This window comes from Neomonachus schauinslandi, chromosome 9, assembly GCF_002201575.2.
Source record: "Neomonachus schauinslandi chromosome 9, ASM220157v2, whole genome shotgun sequence".
Lineage (NCBI taxonomy): Eukaryota > Metazoa > Chordata > Mammalia > Carnivora > Phocidae > Neomonachus > Neomonachus schauinslandi.
The window spans coordinates 81,065,981-81,086,267 of record NC_058411.1 but is presented as its reverse complement, the minus strand read 5'-3'; the positions used below and the strand labels follow the sequence as shown (position 1 = coordinate 81,086,267).

General features: G+C 42.6%; 1 protein-coding gene across 1 annotated transcript in view; it reads right to left on the bottom strand.

Annotated features, from left to right (window-relative positions):
• Positions 1 to 20,287, bottom strand: part of EIF2AK4 (eukaryotic translation initiation factor 2 alpha kinase 4) — a 106,173-nt gene that overhangs the window by 47,415 nt on the left and 38,471 nt on the right. The window contains exons 8-15 of the mRNA XM_021695776.2: positions 18,371 to 18,528; positions 16,175 to 16,710; positions 9,830 to 9,936; positions 9,003 to 9,160; positions 5,352 to 5,803; positions 4,784 to 4,847; positions 2,325 to 2,408; positions 888 to 1,010 (exon numbers count right to left, since the gene is read on the bottom strand). Of these exons, the coding sequence (XP_021551451.1) occupies positions 888 to 1,010; positions 2,325 to 2,408; positions 4,784 to 4,847; positions 5,352 to 5,803; positions 9,003 to 9,160; positions 9,830 to 9,936; positions 16,175 to 16,710; positions 18,371 to 18,528 (1,682 nt within the window). The remainder of the gene's footprint in view (positions 1 to 887; positions 1,011 to 2,324; positions 2,409 to 4,783; positions 4,848 to 5,351; positions 5,804 to 9,002; positions 9,161 to 9,829; positions 9,937 to 16,174; positions 16,711 to 18,370; positions 18,529 to 20,287) is intronic.

Genomic DNA, 20,287 nt, shown 5'->3' with positions numbered 1-20,287 from the left:
ATTTCCACTTAACTCAGAGGTTGGAGAACTCTTTTTCTAAAGGGCCAAATAAATATTTTACACGTTATGGGCCATACAGTCTCTGTTACAACTATTCAACCCACGGCTATAACACAGACACAACCGTAGGCAATATGTAAATAAACAAGCATGGCCCTGTTCTAATAAAACTTTATTTTGGACACTAAAATTTGAATTTCACAGAGTTTTCATGTGTTATGAAATATTCTCCTTTTGATTTTTTTTTTTTATGATCCTTTAACAATGTAAAAGCTGGGCATCTTGGTGTCTCAGTTAATTAAATATTCAACTCTTGATCTCAGCTCAGGTCTTGATCTCAGGATTTTGAGTTCAAGCCCTGCACTGGGCTCCATGCTGGGTACGGAGCCTACTTAAAAAATGAAAAAAATTTAAAGAAAATGTAGGGGTGCCTGGGTGACTCAGTTCGTTAAGCATCTGCCTTTGGCTCAGGTTGTGATCCCAGGGTCCTGGGATCAAGCCCTACGTTGGGCTCTCTGCTTGGTGGGGAGCCTGCTTCTCCCTCTCCCACTCTGCCTGCTTGTGCTCTCTCTCTCTGCCAAATAAATTAAATCTTTTTTAAAAAAATGTAAAAGCCATTCTTAGCTCACGGGCTGTATAAAAGCAGGTAGAGGTTGGTTTGACCCCATGGCCACAGTTTGCTGACCCCTGTCCTAACCTTCAATCTTTTCTTTGAACTTTGATACTTTATACTATGTTGTCTTTTGACATGTCTGACCTATAAAAATAAATTTCAATATGCCCATAACTTTCCCTCTGTTTCTGTTTTTCTCCAATCTCACAATATTTTTTTGTCATAAGTTTTATATAAACGTAAGTTTTCAGGCATGAAATGTTACAAAGTTTACTTTCTCATGGATATATGCCAGTCCATCCAGAATCTCTCGAAAAAGCCTCCAGAGTCTGATGGTGTCCTGATACAGCCCCTGGTCAATGGTGTCACGCAAAGTGCTCTTCTCACAGTACTCCATCTGGGGACAAGAACAAATCAGGCAGCATTTGATTGTATAGGGTTTCAATTAAGGTAGACAATGGCAATTAATGTAATCCTCCATTTTAAAACGTGTACCGTGGATTTTAAGTAGTTAAAGGCAAGGCTTAGTTTTTTTTGAGAAAAGAAACCAATAGTATTTGAAAAATTGGGGGGAAAGAGGCATTATCACAGCACCCCAACATAACCATTTTAATTTTTATTATTATTATTCATTAAAAAATAAGACTTGTTTAAAATTTTTATCATAAATAATTTATTTTTCAAATAATGAAAAAACAGAATTAAGTAAAATTTTATTTCTTTTACACGATTGTTTCCAAACCCAAATTTCCAAGAAAGGCTAATTAAAAATCTAATGATGTCAAGAGCCTTTCTCGTTTATACTTTAAATTATCAACAATGACCTTCAAGTCTAGAGCAAAACATTATAAATATCCAAACATCCAGGACAAGGCTCTTTCTCACCCCTTCTTAAATATTAATGTATCAGAAAACAATGCAGTATCATTTATATCTTCAATCAGCACGTAGCCTTTGATTTATGAAACTGGCCTATGAGTTTCAAACCAGTGCCAGAGTTGAGATTTCTCATGAAGAAGGATTTCACTGTTTTTAAAGAGAGGACCATCCCCTCATGCTCTGAATAACCACCTCCATATTCTGACTCATCCTCGAGCCCTCATGAGGGCCGGTGATTCCCAGACTGTGATCCTACCACACCTCCAGACTCACCTCCCCTATGTCCTTCTGACTCATAGCTGTCCAGAGACTGAATGCACGGAGTACAGACTTAACAGTTAGTGGTTTAGAGGACAAATGCTTTATCCTGTGTGTGAGTGGTACCTCAGAGATACTTATATTATGGAATAATTAAAAGCAGCCACCTAATTAGTCTCTTTGGAAACACTACACTTGTCTGAGGCTTCGCTTCTGGCACATACCACTGTGTCTGACACTTAAAGATCTGCCTACTTACCGACAGGACTGCAAATACTCATAAGGCCCCATGGCCCTATTCACTAGCGGGGGAGGCAGAGTGTTCTTAAAGATGTGATTTCTCTTACTCTTCACAAGTCACTGAGATGGCTGGATGCGCACAGAATGCGAAAAGAAACTTGCCTGAGCGCTGTGACTGGGGGACCCAGGATGAGAACTTATACAGCCTGAGTCCGGAGCCCATAACCACCGCCCTATGCCATCTCCTGCTACTTGCTCTAGCCTCCTGCAACATCCCCACCAGCGACCACGGGGAGGGGCTGTGACCCGAGCCGCACGCACGCCAGGGCCTCACCTGGATATACAGGTAGTGCACGGCTTCGACGGCCGCCGATGGCTCATTTTCATGGCAACTGCTCTTCCCACTGCAGTCTTCATCCTAATCCAAGAGGGGTGCGGGGGAACTCATAAATGGGAGCTGAAATGGGACATGACCATCACCATCCTCAAGTCCTTTGTGCCCGCCCCGCCACACACCCGGACATCCTGTCGCCTCAGAGGGGAGGTCTGAGCAGAACGCAGCCACTGTCCTTTAGATGCTTCCAGCATTTAAAAGGCAACTGCGCTATTACCTGAATCTACTGTATAATTTACAGGTATGTCACTATATAGCATAATGATGGGGGCAAATAAGAAATAGGTAGGTATTACAGTTGTGCGATCTACAGAAAGATTCCAAGTCAAGTCCATTCTTTCTTACCACGGGTATCTTTCTATGGGTAAGAAAGGAAGAATGTGTACAGGCTAATATTTTAAGGTTTCAGACTTAATGGAATACCTTTCTTTGCTGGTAGGCTTACTTTGGAAGCAGAAGATGAGAGATCCATCTTTAGCTAAATCAACTTAAATGTGATGATATTACCAAAAGGCACCCCGCCCTCTGGGCTGTACCACTGAGGGAAAAGCACCCGGCTGCCACTTAACTGTGACTGATCTTCTGGAATGCTTTTCCACACAGCTATTCTTCCCCTACAGCTCATTTTCTTACTCTTGTCCCTTTTTTTTTTTTTTTCCAGTTCTTTTGGGGACGCCTGGGTGGCTCAGTTGGTTGAGCATCTCCCTTCGGCTCAGGTCATGATCCCAGGGTCCTGCGATCAAGCCCCACATCGGGCTCCCTGCTCAGTGGGGAGTCTGCTCCTCTCTCTGCCTGCCACTCCCCCTGCTCGTCTCTCCAATAAATAAAAAAAATAAAGTTCTTTCATTCTTCTCATAAATGTTTTTAAGTATTTCCCCTCAACACCACCACCTGGGGAAAAAGGACTGGCTGAGGAAAAAGCATTAGGTAGCATTTGATGGTTTCTGATGGTACAGTTTGTTTGTGGAAGCATTTCTCAACATTTTTCCTTTAGCAAAGGAAAAAAAAAGCCCCCCTGTTCTGCAAACAATCAAGTTCTACTCCTGAATCATTTACATACCCTGGGGATTATCTGTAGAAGACTGTTAATCTCTTGGAGGCTTCCACTCATCAATTAGAATGCCCCTGGGATGTTGCCCTTAACTGAGCAAAACCAGGATTATAAATTTGGTGCTCTCATAATAATTAAATGCATAACTAATGCTAAAATCAAAGCAGTTGGTTATAATTTATAATTTTTTAAAAGATTTTATTTATTTATCTGAGAGAGAGAGAGCATGTGCGGGGTGAGGGGCAGAGGGAGCAGCAGACTCCCTGCTGAGCAGGGAGCCCAAAGTGGGACTTGATCCCGGGACTCCAGGATCATGACCTGAGCCAAAGGCAGATGCTTAACTGACTGAGCCAAACAGGTGCCCCTATAATTTATAAATTTAAACCAAACGGACTTTAAGGTGCTTTTAATAAAAAAAGGGGGGGGGATTACTTCTAAAAAATGCAGGGGAATACATTCAAACCTTCCAATTAATTTAAGTGCTTATCTAACAGGGTGTACATGTAGACTTTTCTTTATCTACTATGAATACAGCCTTATAACTGCTTGTAATTCTGTTTTTATTTCTGGAAATACAGTTATGGCACTCATCCCCTCTCATGGAAGTTTCCTCTACACCAACGACGGACACTCCTAGTTGTCAGTGCCATGCACCAGCATTCAGGGGCTCTGCTGGTCTGGGCAGAAGAAGATGCAAAACTGAGTGGGGTCCAAGGCCTGGAACAGTGTTTTTCAAACTTTTCAGACCATGGTCCACATGAAGAAATGTATTTTATATCACACTCAGTTCACATACTCACGTGAGACATGGTGTACAAACAGGTTACCTTTCCTAGTGTGATGCACGGTCTCCACTCTTCCCTACAGCACTAAAATGGTTGTGGCCCTGAAAACTGATTTCATAGCCTGTTACAGGATCATGACTCAGTGCTAAAACACTGTTCTAGATGATGGTTTATGAGAATAAATAATCTGGATTAATTGGTCATAGAGGACAACAGAACTCTACAATAAGGCTGTTTAATTACTTAAATCAATCCCTATCCCCAACCACATCAAGTACCCCCAAATCTTCTAGGAGATAGTTTTCATTTAAAGAAACAAAACAAAACAAAAACCAGCATGTCAATTTACTCCTCTCTTCTAAAAGCAGTTATGTTCGGTTATGTGGACAAATTAAGGCCCATAAATAAACACAGGCGTAACATATACATTAAATAATCATGTTTCTATATCTGCCTATCAGAGTGAGGCTTTACTGTTCCACCTGGGGCTTCTAACAACAAACACTTGTTTTCTTACATGCCCACCCCTGATAAAACGGTGTAATTTCTATTTATATATTTACCTGATTCTGACTCTTACTGTTCTCATCTTCAAAGATGATATCACTGTCAGAATCTGAAGCAGGTCTTAAAAAGAGAAACGGAGAAATACTAAAGAAATCAAATTCCCTATTATAATTCCATAGCTAAGAGTTCAGATCAACTGTATCCAACTGGATAGGATGAAATCAAACGAGCAAAGTCAAGATGGATCTGGGTGGCTTCTGAGATGCACAAACTTTAGGATCTTAATTCTTGACTTTTTAGAACGGCAGTTGGCCCTATGTCAAGATTCCAGGTTAGTTTTTAAATGTACCAGAGTTGGAAGCCCTTATCCAAAAGAATGCTCTTTAAAAACTTTCTATCAATGGTACTAAGATGATGAGGTATTGAAAGGAATTTCTATTTTTCCTTTCTCCAGGGTTTGGAATTTGGAGATCTTTTAAAGACTGTAGGGAATAAACCCCTTTGGACTGAATCTGGTTCCTCTCTAAACACACAATTCTGTACCTCAACATGGTGACAGCCTGGGTTTCTAACAGAATCCCCTCTCCCGCGGCGTGGGCCTTGCACCCCCGCTGATGCTCTTACAGGAAGGGTTGGGGGAAGACGCCCTCGTGCTCGTCCTCATCGTCGTCCTCGTCCTCGTCGCTGCTGGAGCCCGGGCCGGCGGCGGGGAAGCGGGCGCTGGCCGAGCGCTCGCCCGACGTGCTCCACTCCACGGAGCTGAGGATGGGCGGGGGCGCGGCGGCCTCCAAGCTGCCCGGGCCGTCGAGGCCACTGTTGTGCGCTGGCGGCTGGGACGAAGCTCGCCCATCCCGTGCCTGGGGCCGTGAGTCCGAGTCTGAGTCCAGGGACAGCATCCCCGGGCCCACCGGCCGCTCATATCTCTCGATCCAGGCGTTGTAGTAGCGCACGATGTTCTCATGGTGCAGGCGCGACAGCAGCGTCACCTCGCCCTTGATTCTGCGGAAGTGCCTGCTGGCCGGGTTGATGGGTATGCGCTTCACCGCGTAGCAGCAGCCGTCCAGCTTGTTCTGCACCTGCCACGGGGAGGGGGAGGGGAAGGAACCCGGTGCCCGTCAGCCACTGGGAGCCTTGCAGACCAGCATTTGTAGCCTGTCACCCCATGCCCTCCCAAGGGGAGCCCAGAGTTCTCCGTGAGAAGCAACAGCTACAGTCGAGAGCCACATAGTTCGACTTCTTACACTGGATAAAGTCTTGACTGCCGAAATCTGTAGGAAACATCTCACCTCAAACGACACCTATATTTAGTTTAACAAGAGACCTGGAGAAAACATGACCTCCGTTTTAATCATTAATTTTACCGACAATTACATTCCTGCTTTTCCAGTATCACACCTGATATCTCAATTCTAAGAAATTATTATTTTAACCCTGTTTAAAAAATACTAATTATCTGGGCGCCTGGGTGGCTCAGTCGTTAAGCGTCTGCCTTCGGCTCAGGTCATGATCCCAGAGTCCTGGGATTGAGCCCCACATCGGGCTCCCTGCTCTGCTGGAAGCCTGCTTCTCCCTCTCCCACTCCCCCTGCTTGTGTTCCCTCTCTCACTGTCTCTCTCTCTGTCAAATAAATAAAATCTTTAAAAAAAAAAAATACTAATTATTTTTGGGGCACCTGGGTGGTACATTCCTTAAGTGAGGACTCTTCGTTTCGGCTCAGGGCATGGTCTCAGGGTCATGAGATCCAGCCCTGTGTTGGCTCCGTGCTCAGCAGGGAGTCTACTTGAGCTTCTCTCTCCCTCTCCTTCTGCCCCTCCTGCTCATGCTGCTCACGGTCTCTCCCTCTATATCAAATAAATAAATCTTAAAAAAAAAAAAAACTAATTATTTTCTAAAGTCAATATGAGGTTTCAGAACTTTAGTTTCTCTCCAAGCTTTTTTTTTTTTTTTACACTTCAAGTCACTAAACACAAATTAAACTCCAAAAATGTTAATCTGAATACAACTTCTAATTCCAGACTTATCAAGCAGTGTAAACTTGGGCAAATGATTTAATTTTCTTGAAACTCCATTTTCTCATCTGCATGTACACCACTCCCCTCACCTCAGAGGTGACAGACTTTAGGATAAAATGTGTGAGGTGAGTAAAGCACTTATGACCAAGACCTCACTGAGCAACGGGCTCAGTAAAACGAGACTGGTATCAACACAATTACTGCCCACTGATTTTGTTTGTACTAAGATGTTTGTTACTAAGATTTATAACTGATGATATGTTTTAAGACCAGAATAATGTGATTAAGAACACAATAAAATAAAGACAAGTAAAATACAAGAGAAAGTTTCAAAGTCTCCACAACCTGCAGAGACCCTTTCTCCTGGGCAGTCACAGGATGCCACTGGGTTGACTGAAGTTAACTTTTACAAAATTCTGCTCATGAGAACATTCTGGACCCAATATGCAGGTCAACTGAGGTGATGAAAAGGAACAACTCCCATGGGCAGAGGGAGGAACTAGTTGATTACAAAATACAAAATAAAGCATCATTCTCATAGGTTTCGATTAGAATGAGAAAGGACTACTATAAAATTGAGTTTCAGATTACCTTTGTGTGGAAAGTGGCAAAAAACCATGCTTTTGAGTAGAACAGATATAGGTATGAATGCTGATTTATCTCTTACTGCATGTAGGTAACCTCATACAAATTATGTAACTTCTCTGAAGGTCAGTTCCCTCATCTGAAAAATGGGGATAATACTTATTTCGTAACAATGTCATGAAACTGAAAGACAAGGTTTGTGAGCCACCTGGCACACAACCTGAAATATGGAACGTGCTCCAAAAAGCTATGGCCCATGTTCTTTTACTGCTACAACATTAATAGAGTAGGAAACAGTGGTTAAGTCTTGGCACTGTCTTCGACCTTGAGTCTCAGAACACATCACGAATGCCTGGAGTCATTGACCGGGGTGTGGAGCTCACTACACTGCAAACTCCCAGGGATTCACTTATTACAGTGGAAAGGTGCCTGAACCATAATGGGGCCAACTGCTCATGAAATGCCAGATGACTGAACAGAATGCCCTACCCTAACCTGGAAAGAGAGATGGAATGTGAGGGCTGTGGCCTCTCAGAGGGAAAAACCACAAGAGAATTTAGGAGCTTAAATTACTAGATGTTTTCATTATATGAGCCTACTCATCATTTTTAAGTACTTGTAAGGAAATGGGAGTTTGATAATGTCTCACGTTCAAGAATTGAAAATACAAACAAGTTAAAGGACCTGATCAAAATTACGGCGAGAGTTAAAGGAATAATATATACATCAATCACCCACTCCCCTGAACAGCACTGGGATTACCCAATCAAGATATCTGCCACAGTAGGTCTATTTAACCACCTAACTATAATGTCTATACTTGCATGAAGAAAGTTGAAAATTTTCCATGATCCTCTAACTTCCTTTTGGAAAACTTGAGATTGTCTTTCTGTCCCTGATTACCACAGAAAAACTTTTTATTTTTTTGGGTTGTTGTAAAAGACCTTCCACAGTAATACCAGTAACCCTTCCTAATAACACTCTCAGAACCCTCAACAGGCATAAATGCCCTCTTGATGGTGGGCCATTCTATTCTGTGAAAGGTAACATGTCTTATATGGATTTAATCAACAGTATTAGCCTGGGCCTCCTAAAGTCAAAATACTTAAATTACACAAGAACAGCTGTAATCTCCTTCTCAAAGGGCAGGTAATCATAAGTCACCCAAATAGACCAGAAAGCAGAAGAGAAGACCTAAGAACAGCACACCTTCATAACGCACCACTGATTTTCTTTCTCAGTAACAGTTGGAAAGTGAAAGCTACTGAGACCATCTGGAGCCATTTCCCAGTGAATTCCAGCTCAGCTCTAACCTCGCAGCCCTTTTATCCACAGCACCTCTAAAAGCAAATGGGACAAAAAGGACAATTTTCTTTCTGAACCACAGCACAGCAAAATGGTCTTGACGTAGAGGGCCTGGCTCCACTTGAAGCCCTGGGATAATCATGTGGTTTTCTCGTTAATGCACTGTATCAAGCAAGGAGGAGGAAATGATGCGTTCTTAATGTGTCCACTGTGACTTTAAGTAAAGCCTTTAACTCTGCGAAGGCGACGAAGATCATAGTTTCAAATGGTCATATTTACTTCTCTCCCCACTCTCAAAAAAGAGCTCCCTAAGTCTGCGGAAAGGGAACCAAGAAGGAACTCGGAAGGGCCTGGGCACAACTCCGCAGCACACCTTGATGACAGCTCCGAAGGCTCCTTTGCCGAGAAGTTGTAATTCTTCAAACTCAATGAAATACCGGGAAAACGGTCTCTGTGTCTCACTGAAGAATGCGGCACTGGGTAGCTGTTTACTAGGAATAACAGTCTCAACATAATCTTGTCCTCCAGAATCTGAGATAAAACAAAATGGGAGAGGCAAACAAGGCATCAGAAAAACAGTGAGAGATGCAAAACCCAACAGCAAAGCCAGGGCTGGAAGAAGAGGACCCAACCCGTAGTTTGAACAAGGACCTCTTCCCTGGCATGGACCCTTCAACACTTTTCTCCACCTCATTCTTCTTCAAGTAGGTAGAATATACCCAGGTTATGGGCGGGGCTAAGTCAGAGAAACACACACACACGGACCACACACAGACACACACACACATACACACACAGACACACACACCCACAGTAAAGGAATGGCTACTCGATAGAGCCAGAACCCAAACCTGGGTCTCCTGACCCATCCCCAGCTCTACTGAGTTTCCTTAATCTGTTCCTTGAGCAGCAACAGGGAAATCTACTTCCGTGGCAGTAAGGTGATGGGACCAGAAGGGTACCTGACACTAAGAGAGGCTACCCCAACGGACACTCCAACCGTCGAGGCTGGGAAAACCAGGATGGCAAAACAGTTCTGTGCACACAGTACACATGCAATGAATGGATTTATGTGCAGCTCAGCATAAAATAGATAAAAAAAAATGATCCAGGCAGTCTGTTCCAGCCTTAGGCTTCTGCGTGCTTTCAAAATAATTTATGTCAAACAGGCTTTCAAGAAAAGAGTGGTAACAGACTCACCTTCAGGACTTTGTTCCAATAAAGACATTTTTGGCTGCGGACTGATAAAGCTGTGTTTCAGCAACTGCTGGGCATTCCATCTTTCCTTGTCATCCAAGCAAACACACCTCAGTGAGAGGGAAGAGAGAATCTCAGCGACACAGAAGATGATCACTGATCTCGTTAATCAAAGGGTTTATTTTTTATTTATGGGTCTATTTTAAGGTAAATACACATTAGAGAACTCATGTTGTTTATGGACACAAATGCACTCTTAAGTGAAAACACGCTGAACACCAGGCTGGGTGTAAGTGGGGAATCAAAAAATATATAGTCTCTGCAGCGCCTGGGTGGCTCAGTCATTAAATGTCTGCCTTCTGCTCAGGTCATGATCCGAGGTTCCTGGAATCGAGCCCCGCATCGGGCTCCCTGCTCGGCGGAAAGCCTGCTTCTCCCTCTCCCACTCCCCCTGCTTGTGTTCCCACTCTCGCTGTGTCCGTCAAATAAATAAATAAAATCTTTAAAAAAAAGACAAAAAATATATAGTCTCTAGGAAGACTTACCTCATGGAAGAATTTTTTTTCACGGGTTTAAGATAGCACAAGTTACGAATCTTCATGCCCACTAAATAGTTCAGTGACTTGCCATCCTATACTAAGCTTCTCCAGGGACCAGTGAAAACCAAAGCTTTCCAAAAGAAAAGCAAATCTGATGGCTGATGCAGGGTGGGGGCCCAATACGACAAACTTTGGATGAAGCCTGTTCATGGTATGATGTAACTTGGTAACAGTTACAGACTACTTTTAAAAAGTCCCACATTTTATCATATACTTCTTTTCATTCTCATTCCTAGAACCTTGTTTCTAATAAGTGTAAGTCTTTTTTGTTCTTTAGTGAAGACAAGCCATACCTTTAACCCAGTGGTTCTTAAGGTGGGGTCCCTGACCAGGAGCATCAGTACCAGTATGACCTGGGAATTTGTTACAAATTCTATTCTAACTCTGTCCTAGTAAATCAGCAACTTTGGTGGTTTGGGCAGTAATCTGTGCTTTACCCTGCTGTCCAGGTGGTTTCTGAGAACCACTGTTCTAACTAATCTAAACTCTTTGACTTTTATGACAATGACCCAAGTAGCACCACTTGGTGGCACCTGACTCTAATTACCAACAATGAATTTAAAAGAACCAACCAACTTTCACTTATTTGTGGAACATAAGGAATAGCATGGAGGACATTAGAAGAAGGAAGGGAAAAATAAAGGGGTAATCAGAGTGGGAGACGAGCCATGAGAGACTATGGACTCACACAGACAAACAAACTGAGGGTTTTGGGGGGGGGGCGGGGGGGGGTTAGCCTGCTGATGGGTATTAAAGAGGACACGTATTGAATGGAGCACTGGGTGTTATATGCAAACAATGAATCATGGAACACTACATCAAAAACTAATGATGTGGGGCGCCTGGGTGGCTCAGTGGTTAAGCGTCTGCCTTCTGGCTCAGTTCATGATCCCAGGGTCCTGGGATCGAGTCCCGCATCGGGCTCCCTGCTCAGCGGGAAGCCTGCTTCTGCTTCTCCCTCTCCCTCTCCCTCTCCCACTCCCCCTGCTTGTGTTCCCTCTCTCGCTGTGTCTCCCTCTGTCAAATAAATAAATAAAATCTTAAAAAAAAAAAAAAAAAAAACTAATGATGTACTGTATGGTGACTAACATAACATAAAAAAAGAAAAAGCCAACCATTATTGTGAATTCTGTACTTATCACCTGTAGCTATAAAGTGGTGGCAGTAACTACCTTAAAGGGTAACATTATATTTTTTTATGTCAGCACTAAAATGCAAAGCATTCCTAATTTCATACCTTGAAAAGGACAAGATCACAATAAAAGCATTTGTGTAAGATACTGGTTTTTTCCCCTAAATTTAAGATTTTTTTTTTTTAAAGATTTTATTTATTTATTTGAGAGAGAGAATGAGATAGAGAGAGCATGAGACAGGGGAGGGTCAGAGGGAGAAGCCGACTCCCTGCCGAACAGGGAGCTCGATGCGGGACTCGATCCCGGGACTCCAGGATCATGACCTGAGCCGAAGGCAGTCGCTTAACCAACTGAGCCACCCAGGCGCCCAATTTAAGATTATTTTTAATTACATCAGTAAAACAAAAAAAGTACAAATATTAAAACAGTACTGATTATGATAAAGTCTTTGACTAAATCCCCATCTCTCTCCAATTCCTCTCCTCTCCTTTAGTGTCTGTCATTCCAGACTTGTTTTACGCATTTTTTTTTTTTTTTTTTAAGATTTTATTTATTTATTTGACAGAGAAAGACACAGCGAGAGAGGGAACACAAACAGGGAGTGGGAGAGGGAGAAGCAGACTCCCCGCCGAGCAGGGAGCCCGATGCGGGACTCGATCCAGGGACTCCAGGATCATGACCTGAGCCGAAGGCAGTCGCTCAACCAACTGAGCCACCCAGGCGCCCTTGTTTTACGCATTTAACACAGTCGTATAAAAGATAGTTTTGTTTTGTGGATATATTGTGGATATATATTTTTTTATGACATCATCTTATATTATCCTCAACTTGCTTTTTTCATTTGCTCATGTAAAAGGTTCTATACACAATTCCACTGGTGGAGGGCTGTGGGGGAGGGGGGCCACCAAGCAATTCTCGAACGCCAGCTGGGTGGGTATCCTACAATTCAACTCAATTCTGACACTACCTACCTGGAGATAGCATCAGATCCCACAGGTTGAGGGCTCATTCCTTTAAGACTGCCCCCCAACCCCTTGAAGATGCCAATCGCAACCTTGCTTTCAACCAACCAGCTAGAGACCAAAGATTTCAACAACCCCCTCCTTGGGTTCAACTGGTCTGCTAGAGTGCTTCACAGAACTCAAAGGAACATTTTTTTTTTTTACTAGATTACCAGTTTCGTATGAAAGAATATAGCTCAGGAACAGCCACCTGTTCCTGCAGAGAAATGCAGCATCTCTATGTGTTCACCAACTGGAAGCTCGCCAAACTCCATCCTTCTGGGTTTTTATGGAGGCTTCATTATATAGGCATGATTGATTAAATCACTGGCTACTGGTGATCGATTCAATGTCCAGCCCTTCTCTTCACCCCACAGGTTGGGAAGTGGGACTGGAAGTTCCAGCTCCTCTCTATTCATGGGTCTCATGTCAGCTCTCTGGGCAACCAGCCCTGTTCCTCAGGTGAGTTCCAAAACTCACCTCATTAACATAAAAAGAGGGAATGGTTTTAAGAGCTCGGTGCTGGCCAGGCACATGACAAAGCGTCATTAAGTCTGTGTCTCAGTTATGTCAACTGCAAAACGTTAGTGAGAATAGCAGATAGAGAACAAACTGAAGGGTGATGGGGGTGTGTGGGGGATGGGCTAAATGGGTGATGGGTATTAAGGAGGGCACTTGTGATGACCACTGGGTGTTATATATAAGCGATGAATCACTAAATTCTATACCTGAAGCCAATACTACACTATATGTTAACTAACTGGAATTTAAATAAAAACTTAAAAAGAAAAAAGAAAAAAAAAAAAGAAGGCATTGGGGTTTTTATTGGCCTCAAGTTTCCAAGCCAAAAAAAAAAGGTCTGTGCTTGAAACAGGGGTGAAGACCAAATGTATTTATTATAAATCACAGTTATTACACCATGTGTCTTAGAGATCTTTCCAAGCCCAGTACTTCAAGATCTCTTTGAGCTTACCAGAATTTACTCACATTATATACACATTCTCCTATTGTTGGTCATTTAGATTATTTCCAGTTTTTCACTTGTACAAAACAACGCTGCAATGAACATCCATATACACATCCTGTTGGGTTTCTGAAGTCCAATGTCACCATAACTCAACTGCGACAGTAATCAAGAAAATTTTAAAACCTACCTAGACTGGGGCGCCTGGGTGGCTCAGGTGGTTAAGCGACTGCCTTCGGCTCAGGTCATGATCCTGGAGTCCCAGGATCGAGTCCCGCATCGGGCTCTGTGCTCGGCAGGGAGCCTGCTTCTCCCTCTGACCCTCCCCCCTCTCAATGTGCTCTCTCTCTCTCATTCTCTCTGTCTCAAATAAATAAATAAAATCTTTAAAAAAAAAAAAAAAAAACCTACCTAGACTGAATTGTATCTTTAAGAGATTTTATAAGCCACCAGGATCTCAGTTAAAAAGATGAAATTTTCCAAGCCCATCATCTTGGCACCAGAGTAGCTCTAAGCAGCAGAGGCAAGTGTTACATCCAGCTCTGAAAAAGGATGAAATGCCTGGAACCTTCCCCGTCAGATGCACTGGCCTCTCTACGGAGGATGCCAGTGCGACCCAACACTGCCTCACCACAGGCCCCTTTACAGGTGTGAGTGAGCTCACTTAATCCTCACAGCCACCTCCGGAGGTAGGCAGTGCTCTTATTATTAAACCACTAAATGAAATTATTAAATCAAAATGATCCATTTTACAAGGACAAAGCTCAAGGTAGAGAGTTTAAGTACTCAGTGAGGAAGAGGTAAAGGTGGGACCTGGATCCAGCTGTCTGGCTCCAGGCTGGGCTCTTTCCTATCGGAGACTGATATGAAGCAAAATCTTTCTCCAGAGGATATTCACCAAGAAGTAAAAAGACAACTACAAATGAAATGTTGTTACGCTTATGTTGTTCGTGAATGATTTTCTTTCTTTTTTTTTAACTGAGGCTGGACAGCAAAGGAAGTAAAATAATACTGTGCGGACTCCTCCTTCACCAAGTCGTCCATCAAACCAATCTAGGATGAGAGGAATACACATAAAAATCTCAAGAACAACCATGTTAAACAGAGTACGAAATAGTGCTGATCTCAAGTTCAACACGCTTAGAGTGTTGAGCGATTCTCTAAGAAGAAAACTAGGAAAGTTTTAGCTACTGAGTCTGTCATTTTGCTGTTAAATGTGAGAGATACGTTGCACATAAACTTCCCAGTGTTGTTTTTTAAAAAATACATAATGCTATTTGCTCAATTACCCTTGACCCATAAAGGGCCAAAAGCAAAAGGTGACATTTTGAAGCATGAAATGAGTCTATCAATGGTTCTGTCACCATATTTCCATTGATGTCCTTTTAGCCAACCTCATCCTCAGGGTGCATTTAAATAAATATTTTCAAGTTCTATTGCATTTAAGAGAAATTGCAAAAGATTTCTTTAGAAATCTTAAGATGTTTATATACTTGGAGAACACAGTTTATAAAGAATCAAAGTTGGCCTTTTTCCACGACTGTACATCATATCTGCTTCAGTTTTACACAGAAACTATCTTATTTAAACAGAAGTGCAGTTACTTTCATTTGTAGGATGTAGATAATGTAGGAAGTGGATAAAAGTGAATGGCTGGGAAAAAGAAGTAAAGTGAGAAACAAGACAGAGTGCTGGGAAGGGAAGAAACCAGGCCAGCTCAACTTCCACAGGAAAGCTGGACCAGGGGTGTGCCTGGAAAAACCCACAGTGAAGGGATCTTATTTCTCGTTTAACAGAGAAACTGAGAGAACCTCGGTCTGGCTTGGACAGGGCTGAGAGGCAGGGCTAAGCTGGAAAGCACTGAAGGGAAGGACCTGGACAAAAACTTTAGGCCTAGGTGAACCTTTCATAAGGATTCTCTCAAAGCAGTCAGACTTGGCTCTGCAATGAAATGTGCACCTGGAATTTACAGGTGTCGAAAATCCTATGGCTCGTGCGAGGAAGTCACTGCACTCGATCACGTGGCTGAATGAGACATTGTTAATGAAGAACGGTTAAGAAGGGGGAGAATTGTGATTCTCCTAATGCTGTTTTTAGATAGGAGGCCTTGTCTTTGACCCCTTAGGAGCCAGCAGCTGAGGTAGAGACAGTCTTCCATTTGGAATACCTGGGGCATTTCTCCCTGTTAACTTCCTAGATATACCAGGCACTCCCCAAAAGCAGTCTGAAAATCTACTACGAAGCCCAAGTGAATTTAGGAGAATGTGCAAGAAGGGAATGAAAATGGTAAGCAAGAAATCAGAACCTATGCGGCTAAGAAAGGGTTGGAAGAACAAAGAATAAACTCCAATCCTGTTCCTCGCTTTTCATCTTAAACACATCACTTAGATGCTGAGCACATTCAAGCACAATTACAAGTGCAGGAGTAGGGGCGCCTGGGTGGCTCAGTTGGTTAAGCATCTGCCTCGGGCTCAGGTCATGATCTCGGGGTCCTGTGATCGCACTTAGCAGGGAATCTGTTTGTCTCTCTCCTTCTGCCCCTCCCCCTGCTCATGCTCCCTCCCTCTCTCTTTCAAATAAATAAAATCTTAAAAAAAAAAAAAATTCAGGAGTAAAGTGGGGCAATCAGAGAGAATCTCAATGATACTCACTTCTTTAGAAAATCTTGAAAGTCAGCTGGTAAGTCACGAGGGATGGTCACAGGGTACTCTCCACATTCTTGTCCTTGGCTGAGGAAAAGCAGCAGAAGGCCAAGACACCAAACATCCCCTTTCTTGCCCGTTTTATAAGGTAGGGCACTGTCACTAAAGCTAACTCGGCTTTGTTCAAACACGTCCTCCTTGCAAATGTCTGCTAGGCGCTTAGAAATGCTGTAGTCCGTAATCTTGACATTGCCCTCTGCATCCACCAGGATATTTGATGCACGCAGCACCTTGTGTACCACATCATTGCTGTGCAAATACTCAAGGCCCGACAAGAGCTGGGCTGTGTACCTGCGGAGCTGATGCACGGGGATGGGGCCTGAGTGGCTCAGGTGTGCAGCGAGGGAGACACCATTGATGTGCTCTGATAAAATGTCCACCACGATGGAGTCTTCATGCTCTTTGAGATTCATTGCAAAGTAGCGTACTACATTTGGATGGCTCAATTTTACCAGTGAGCTGAATTCCGTTTCTGCCCCTTGAATCTGATAAGGAAAAACACCACTAAGATAATATTGCATTGATCAGCATTAACTGGTATTTCATTTCAAAGGTAAAATATTTAATAGAAAAAAACAAAATATTTAATAGAAAATATACTTTCAAAGGAGAAGGAATATGTTCTGAACTATAACCTCCCCTAAATTATAAGGCCAACCTAACAGTTCATAAAGATGAAAGCAATTTAATTAATTCTCCCCTTTGTGATCTCAAAATCTAGTGTACAAATACTATAAAATTAGTGAACAGCTTTTTTTTTTTAAAGATTTTATTTATTTGGGAGAGAGAGAGTGCAAGAGAGCACAAGCAGGGGGAGCAGCAGAGGGAGAAGGAGAAGCAGACTCCCCACTGAGCAGGGAGCCCAATGAGGGGCTCAATGCCAGGGCCCCGGGATTATGACCTGAGCAGAAGGCAGACACTTAACTGACTGAGCCACCCAGGCACCCCAAAATTAACCAGTTTTCTCTATTTTTTTAAATAGGCTCCATGCTCAGCATGGAGCCCAATATGGGGCTTGAACTCAAGACCCTGAAATCAAGACCTAAGACTAAGAGTCAGACACTTAACCCACTGAGCTACCCAGGTGCTCAGGTGAACAGCTTTTAAAAGCAATTTCTCTTGCCATAAGGCCAGCAGAAAAAAAGGGAAAAAAAAAAATTAATTTTTTAAAAAACGTTTCCTGATCAGGCTACCTGGCTGGCTCAGTCGGCACAGCATGTAGTCTTGATTTTGGGGTTTTGGGTTCAAGCTCCACGTTGGGTGTAGGGATTACTTAAAATAATTTTAAAAAGTCTTAAAAAAAAAAAGCCTTTCTGATTATAAAGCATCAACGTCAACCTTTTTAGTAAGTACTAACACAAAAGAAGAAACCGCACAAATTACCTACATGGTCACTACCCAAAGACAACCATTATGATTTCAGTGCCTTTACTTCCAGTTTTTCCATCATAAATACACATGTCTAAACACAATGCTTTCCTACTGTTTTGTAACCTCTTTATGATGTAACTGTGCGATATGCAATGTTAAATGTTCTCCTTAAGCTCAGAATTATAAATTAACGTTCAAACTGTCTAGTCCCCTAAAATTCAGTTTTGATGCAAAGATTTCAAAAGATTGCAGAAAGCACGAGAATGAAGCTATTTAGCCCCAGCTGGGGACGGCTATTAATGCCATAACACGTGCAGACAACAAAGTCTGACCGTGTTTTGTGAGTGTTGTGAAAGGGGCAGCAAGGGGCTGAGAAAACTTGGGAAAGAGGGCGGGTCCCCCACCATCCCCTCTGGTTAAACAGATCTCATACCATTCTGGATCATCTTTTTTTTTTTTTTTTTTAGTTTTTTTTTATTTATTCATTCGAGATACAGAGACACAGAGAGAGAGAGAGAGAGAGAATATGAGCAGGGGGAGAAGTAGAGGGAAGGGGAGAAGCAGGCCCCCCGCTGAGCAGGGAGCCCGATGCGGGGCTCGATCCCAGGACCCTGGGATCATGACCCGAGCCGAAGGCAGACACTCAACCATCTGAGCCACCCAGGTGCCCCCCGGATCATCTTTGCTAGCCAATCAAAGGCACAGCTCTTTTGTTCTGTCATCTCATCAAGTTCGAGGTGGGGCCTCTGCTCAAGGGCCACCTCAGATGCCCACCTGCTTTTTGCACTTATCAATCTTCTCCTTCTCTTGACTGGTAAGGAACGGACCCATTTTTTTCTGCCATCGAAGGACCCACTCATGCAACAAGACAAAATTGCCAGTGGCCGTTTCCAAAGCATTGTAAACTAATTTTCCAAGCGGCTCATCACTTCCTGCACATTGAAAGAAAATATAATGAAATCTCACTGGTCTATTTTCTGTGGGGGTAAAGAAAGAGGGGCTGTATCTTCACGCATTCATTCAACAGTGGATACCATACGCTACCTATAAAAAATATGACTGCATGCAATACATGCTCTTTTGTGACCAAATTTTTTTTTAATTTTTATTTATTTATTTGACAGAGAGAGACACAGTGTGAGAGGGAACAAAAGCAGGGGGAGTGGAGGAGGGAGAAGCAGGCTTCCCGCTGAGCAGGGAGAAGATGCGGAGTTCGATCCCAGGACTCTAGGACCACGACCCGAGCCGAAGGCAGACGCCTAACGAATGAGCCACCCAGGCGCCCCTTGTGACCAAATTTTTAATATTTGACAACATATTCTGAACCCTTAAACATTAATTTTTATAAAGGGACAATAATCAACCATGAGATTTTAGTCTCAGATCAGTGTTTTCCTCTACCAGCCATTATTCACAATATTACTTTCATAACCGGTACACTCCTGATGATGATGCCTACCCTCATGGAGCTAAATACCAACTAATGTGAAGGAATTTGGAAATGGGAGCACTCCATCAAGATTATTCCATCAGTGTAGATTAGTATTAAAAACAAGTTTTAATAATTTGGAAATACAAATATATCAATGATCTTCTTACTACAAAATCTGAGTATGTTCAGCAAATACAAACTGGCCAATAGTTTGGGAGAAGGACCCAGAAATGACAGTTTAAATTTAAAGCTAGAAAGACACACTTATTTAGTGATAGGCATATGATTTCCACTTGTACTTGGGAGAGCAAAATTTCTGTAACACCAATTTTCATTAAAGACTATGATAGAAAATTACCAAAAATTGGAAATGGAGAAAAATATCACCCATAATATCACCATTTTGTTTTCTCTTTCAGGTCCCTCTACTCTTTTATTCTAATTTACCAAATCATAGCAAAAAAACAGGGCTTCTCACCCTTGATGCTAGTGTCAATTTACACTAAAATCTTTTGTTGAAAAGGGCTGTCTTGTGCACTGCAGGACGTTTAGCGGCATCCCTGGTCTCTACCCACTAGATGCCAGGAGCACCCCTACCCTCGTCTTAACCATGGAAAATATGTCCGCACATCCACAAATGTCCCCCAGGGAACAAAACTGCCCCCAAATGAGAACCACTGTTATACAGTATTTTGTCTTTTTCTCTTAATATATAAATAACAGTTTTCCATGATGCTACATTGGCTTCATAACAAAAAAATGTTCTAAAGAAATAATGGTAATTATTTTTTCCATTTAAAAATGAAATGTAGGGGCACCTGGGTGGCTCAGTCGGTTAAGCGGCTGCCTTCGGCTCAGGTCATGATCCCAGGGTCCTGGGATCGAGCCCCGCATCAGGCTCCCTGTTCAGCGGAGAGCCTGCTTCTCCCTCTCCCTCTGTCTGCCTCTCTGCCTACTTGTGCTCTCTCTCTATCTATCTGTCAAATAAATAAATAAATTCTTTAAAAAAAAAAAAATGAGACATAACCTGTATTTATAAGACAGAGTGGTCTTAGCAAAAATACGTTGGAGAAATATGGCTGAATTAGCTCACCTAGACTTTTTAACTGAGAAGCAGTTTTTAACCTCATAGAAATGCTGGCAATTTAAGAAATTTTAATTAAAATGATCTGTTAACGTGAGTTACAAATAATTCCTGGCATTCTTAGCCTAAGGGGAAAAAACCTTGATGTGTGAAAATTCGACAACCAAAGGCAGCA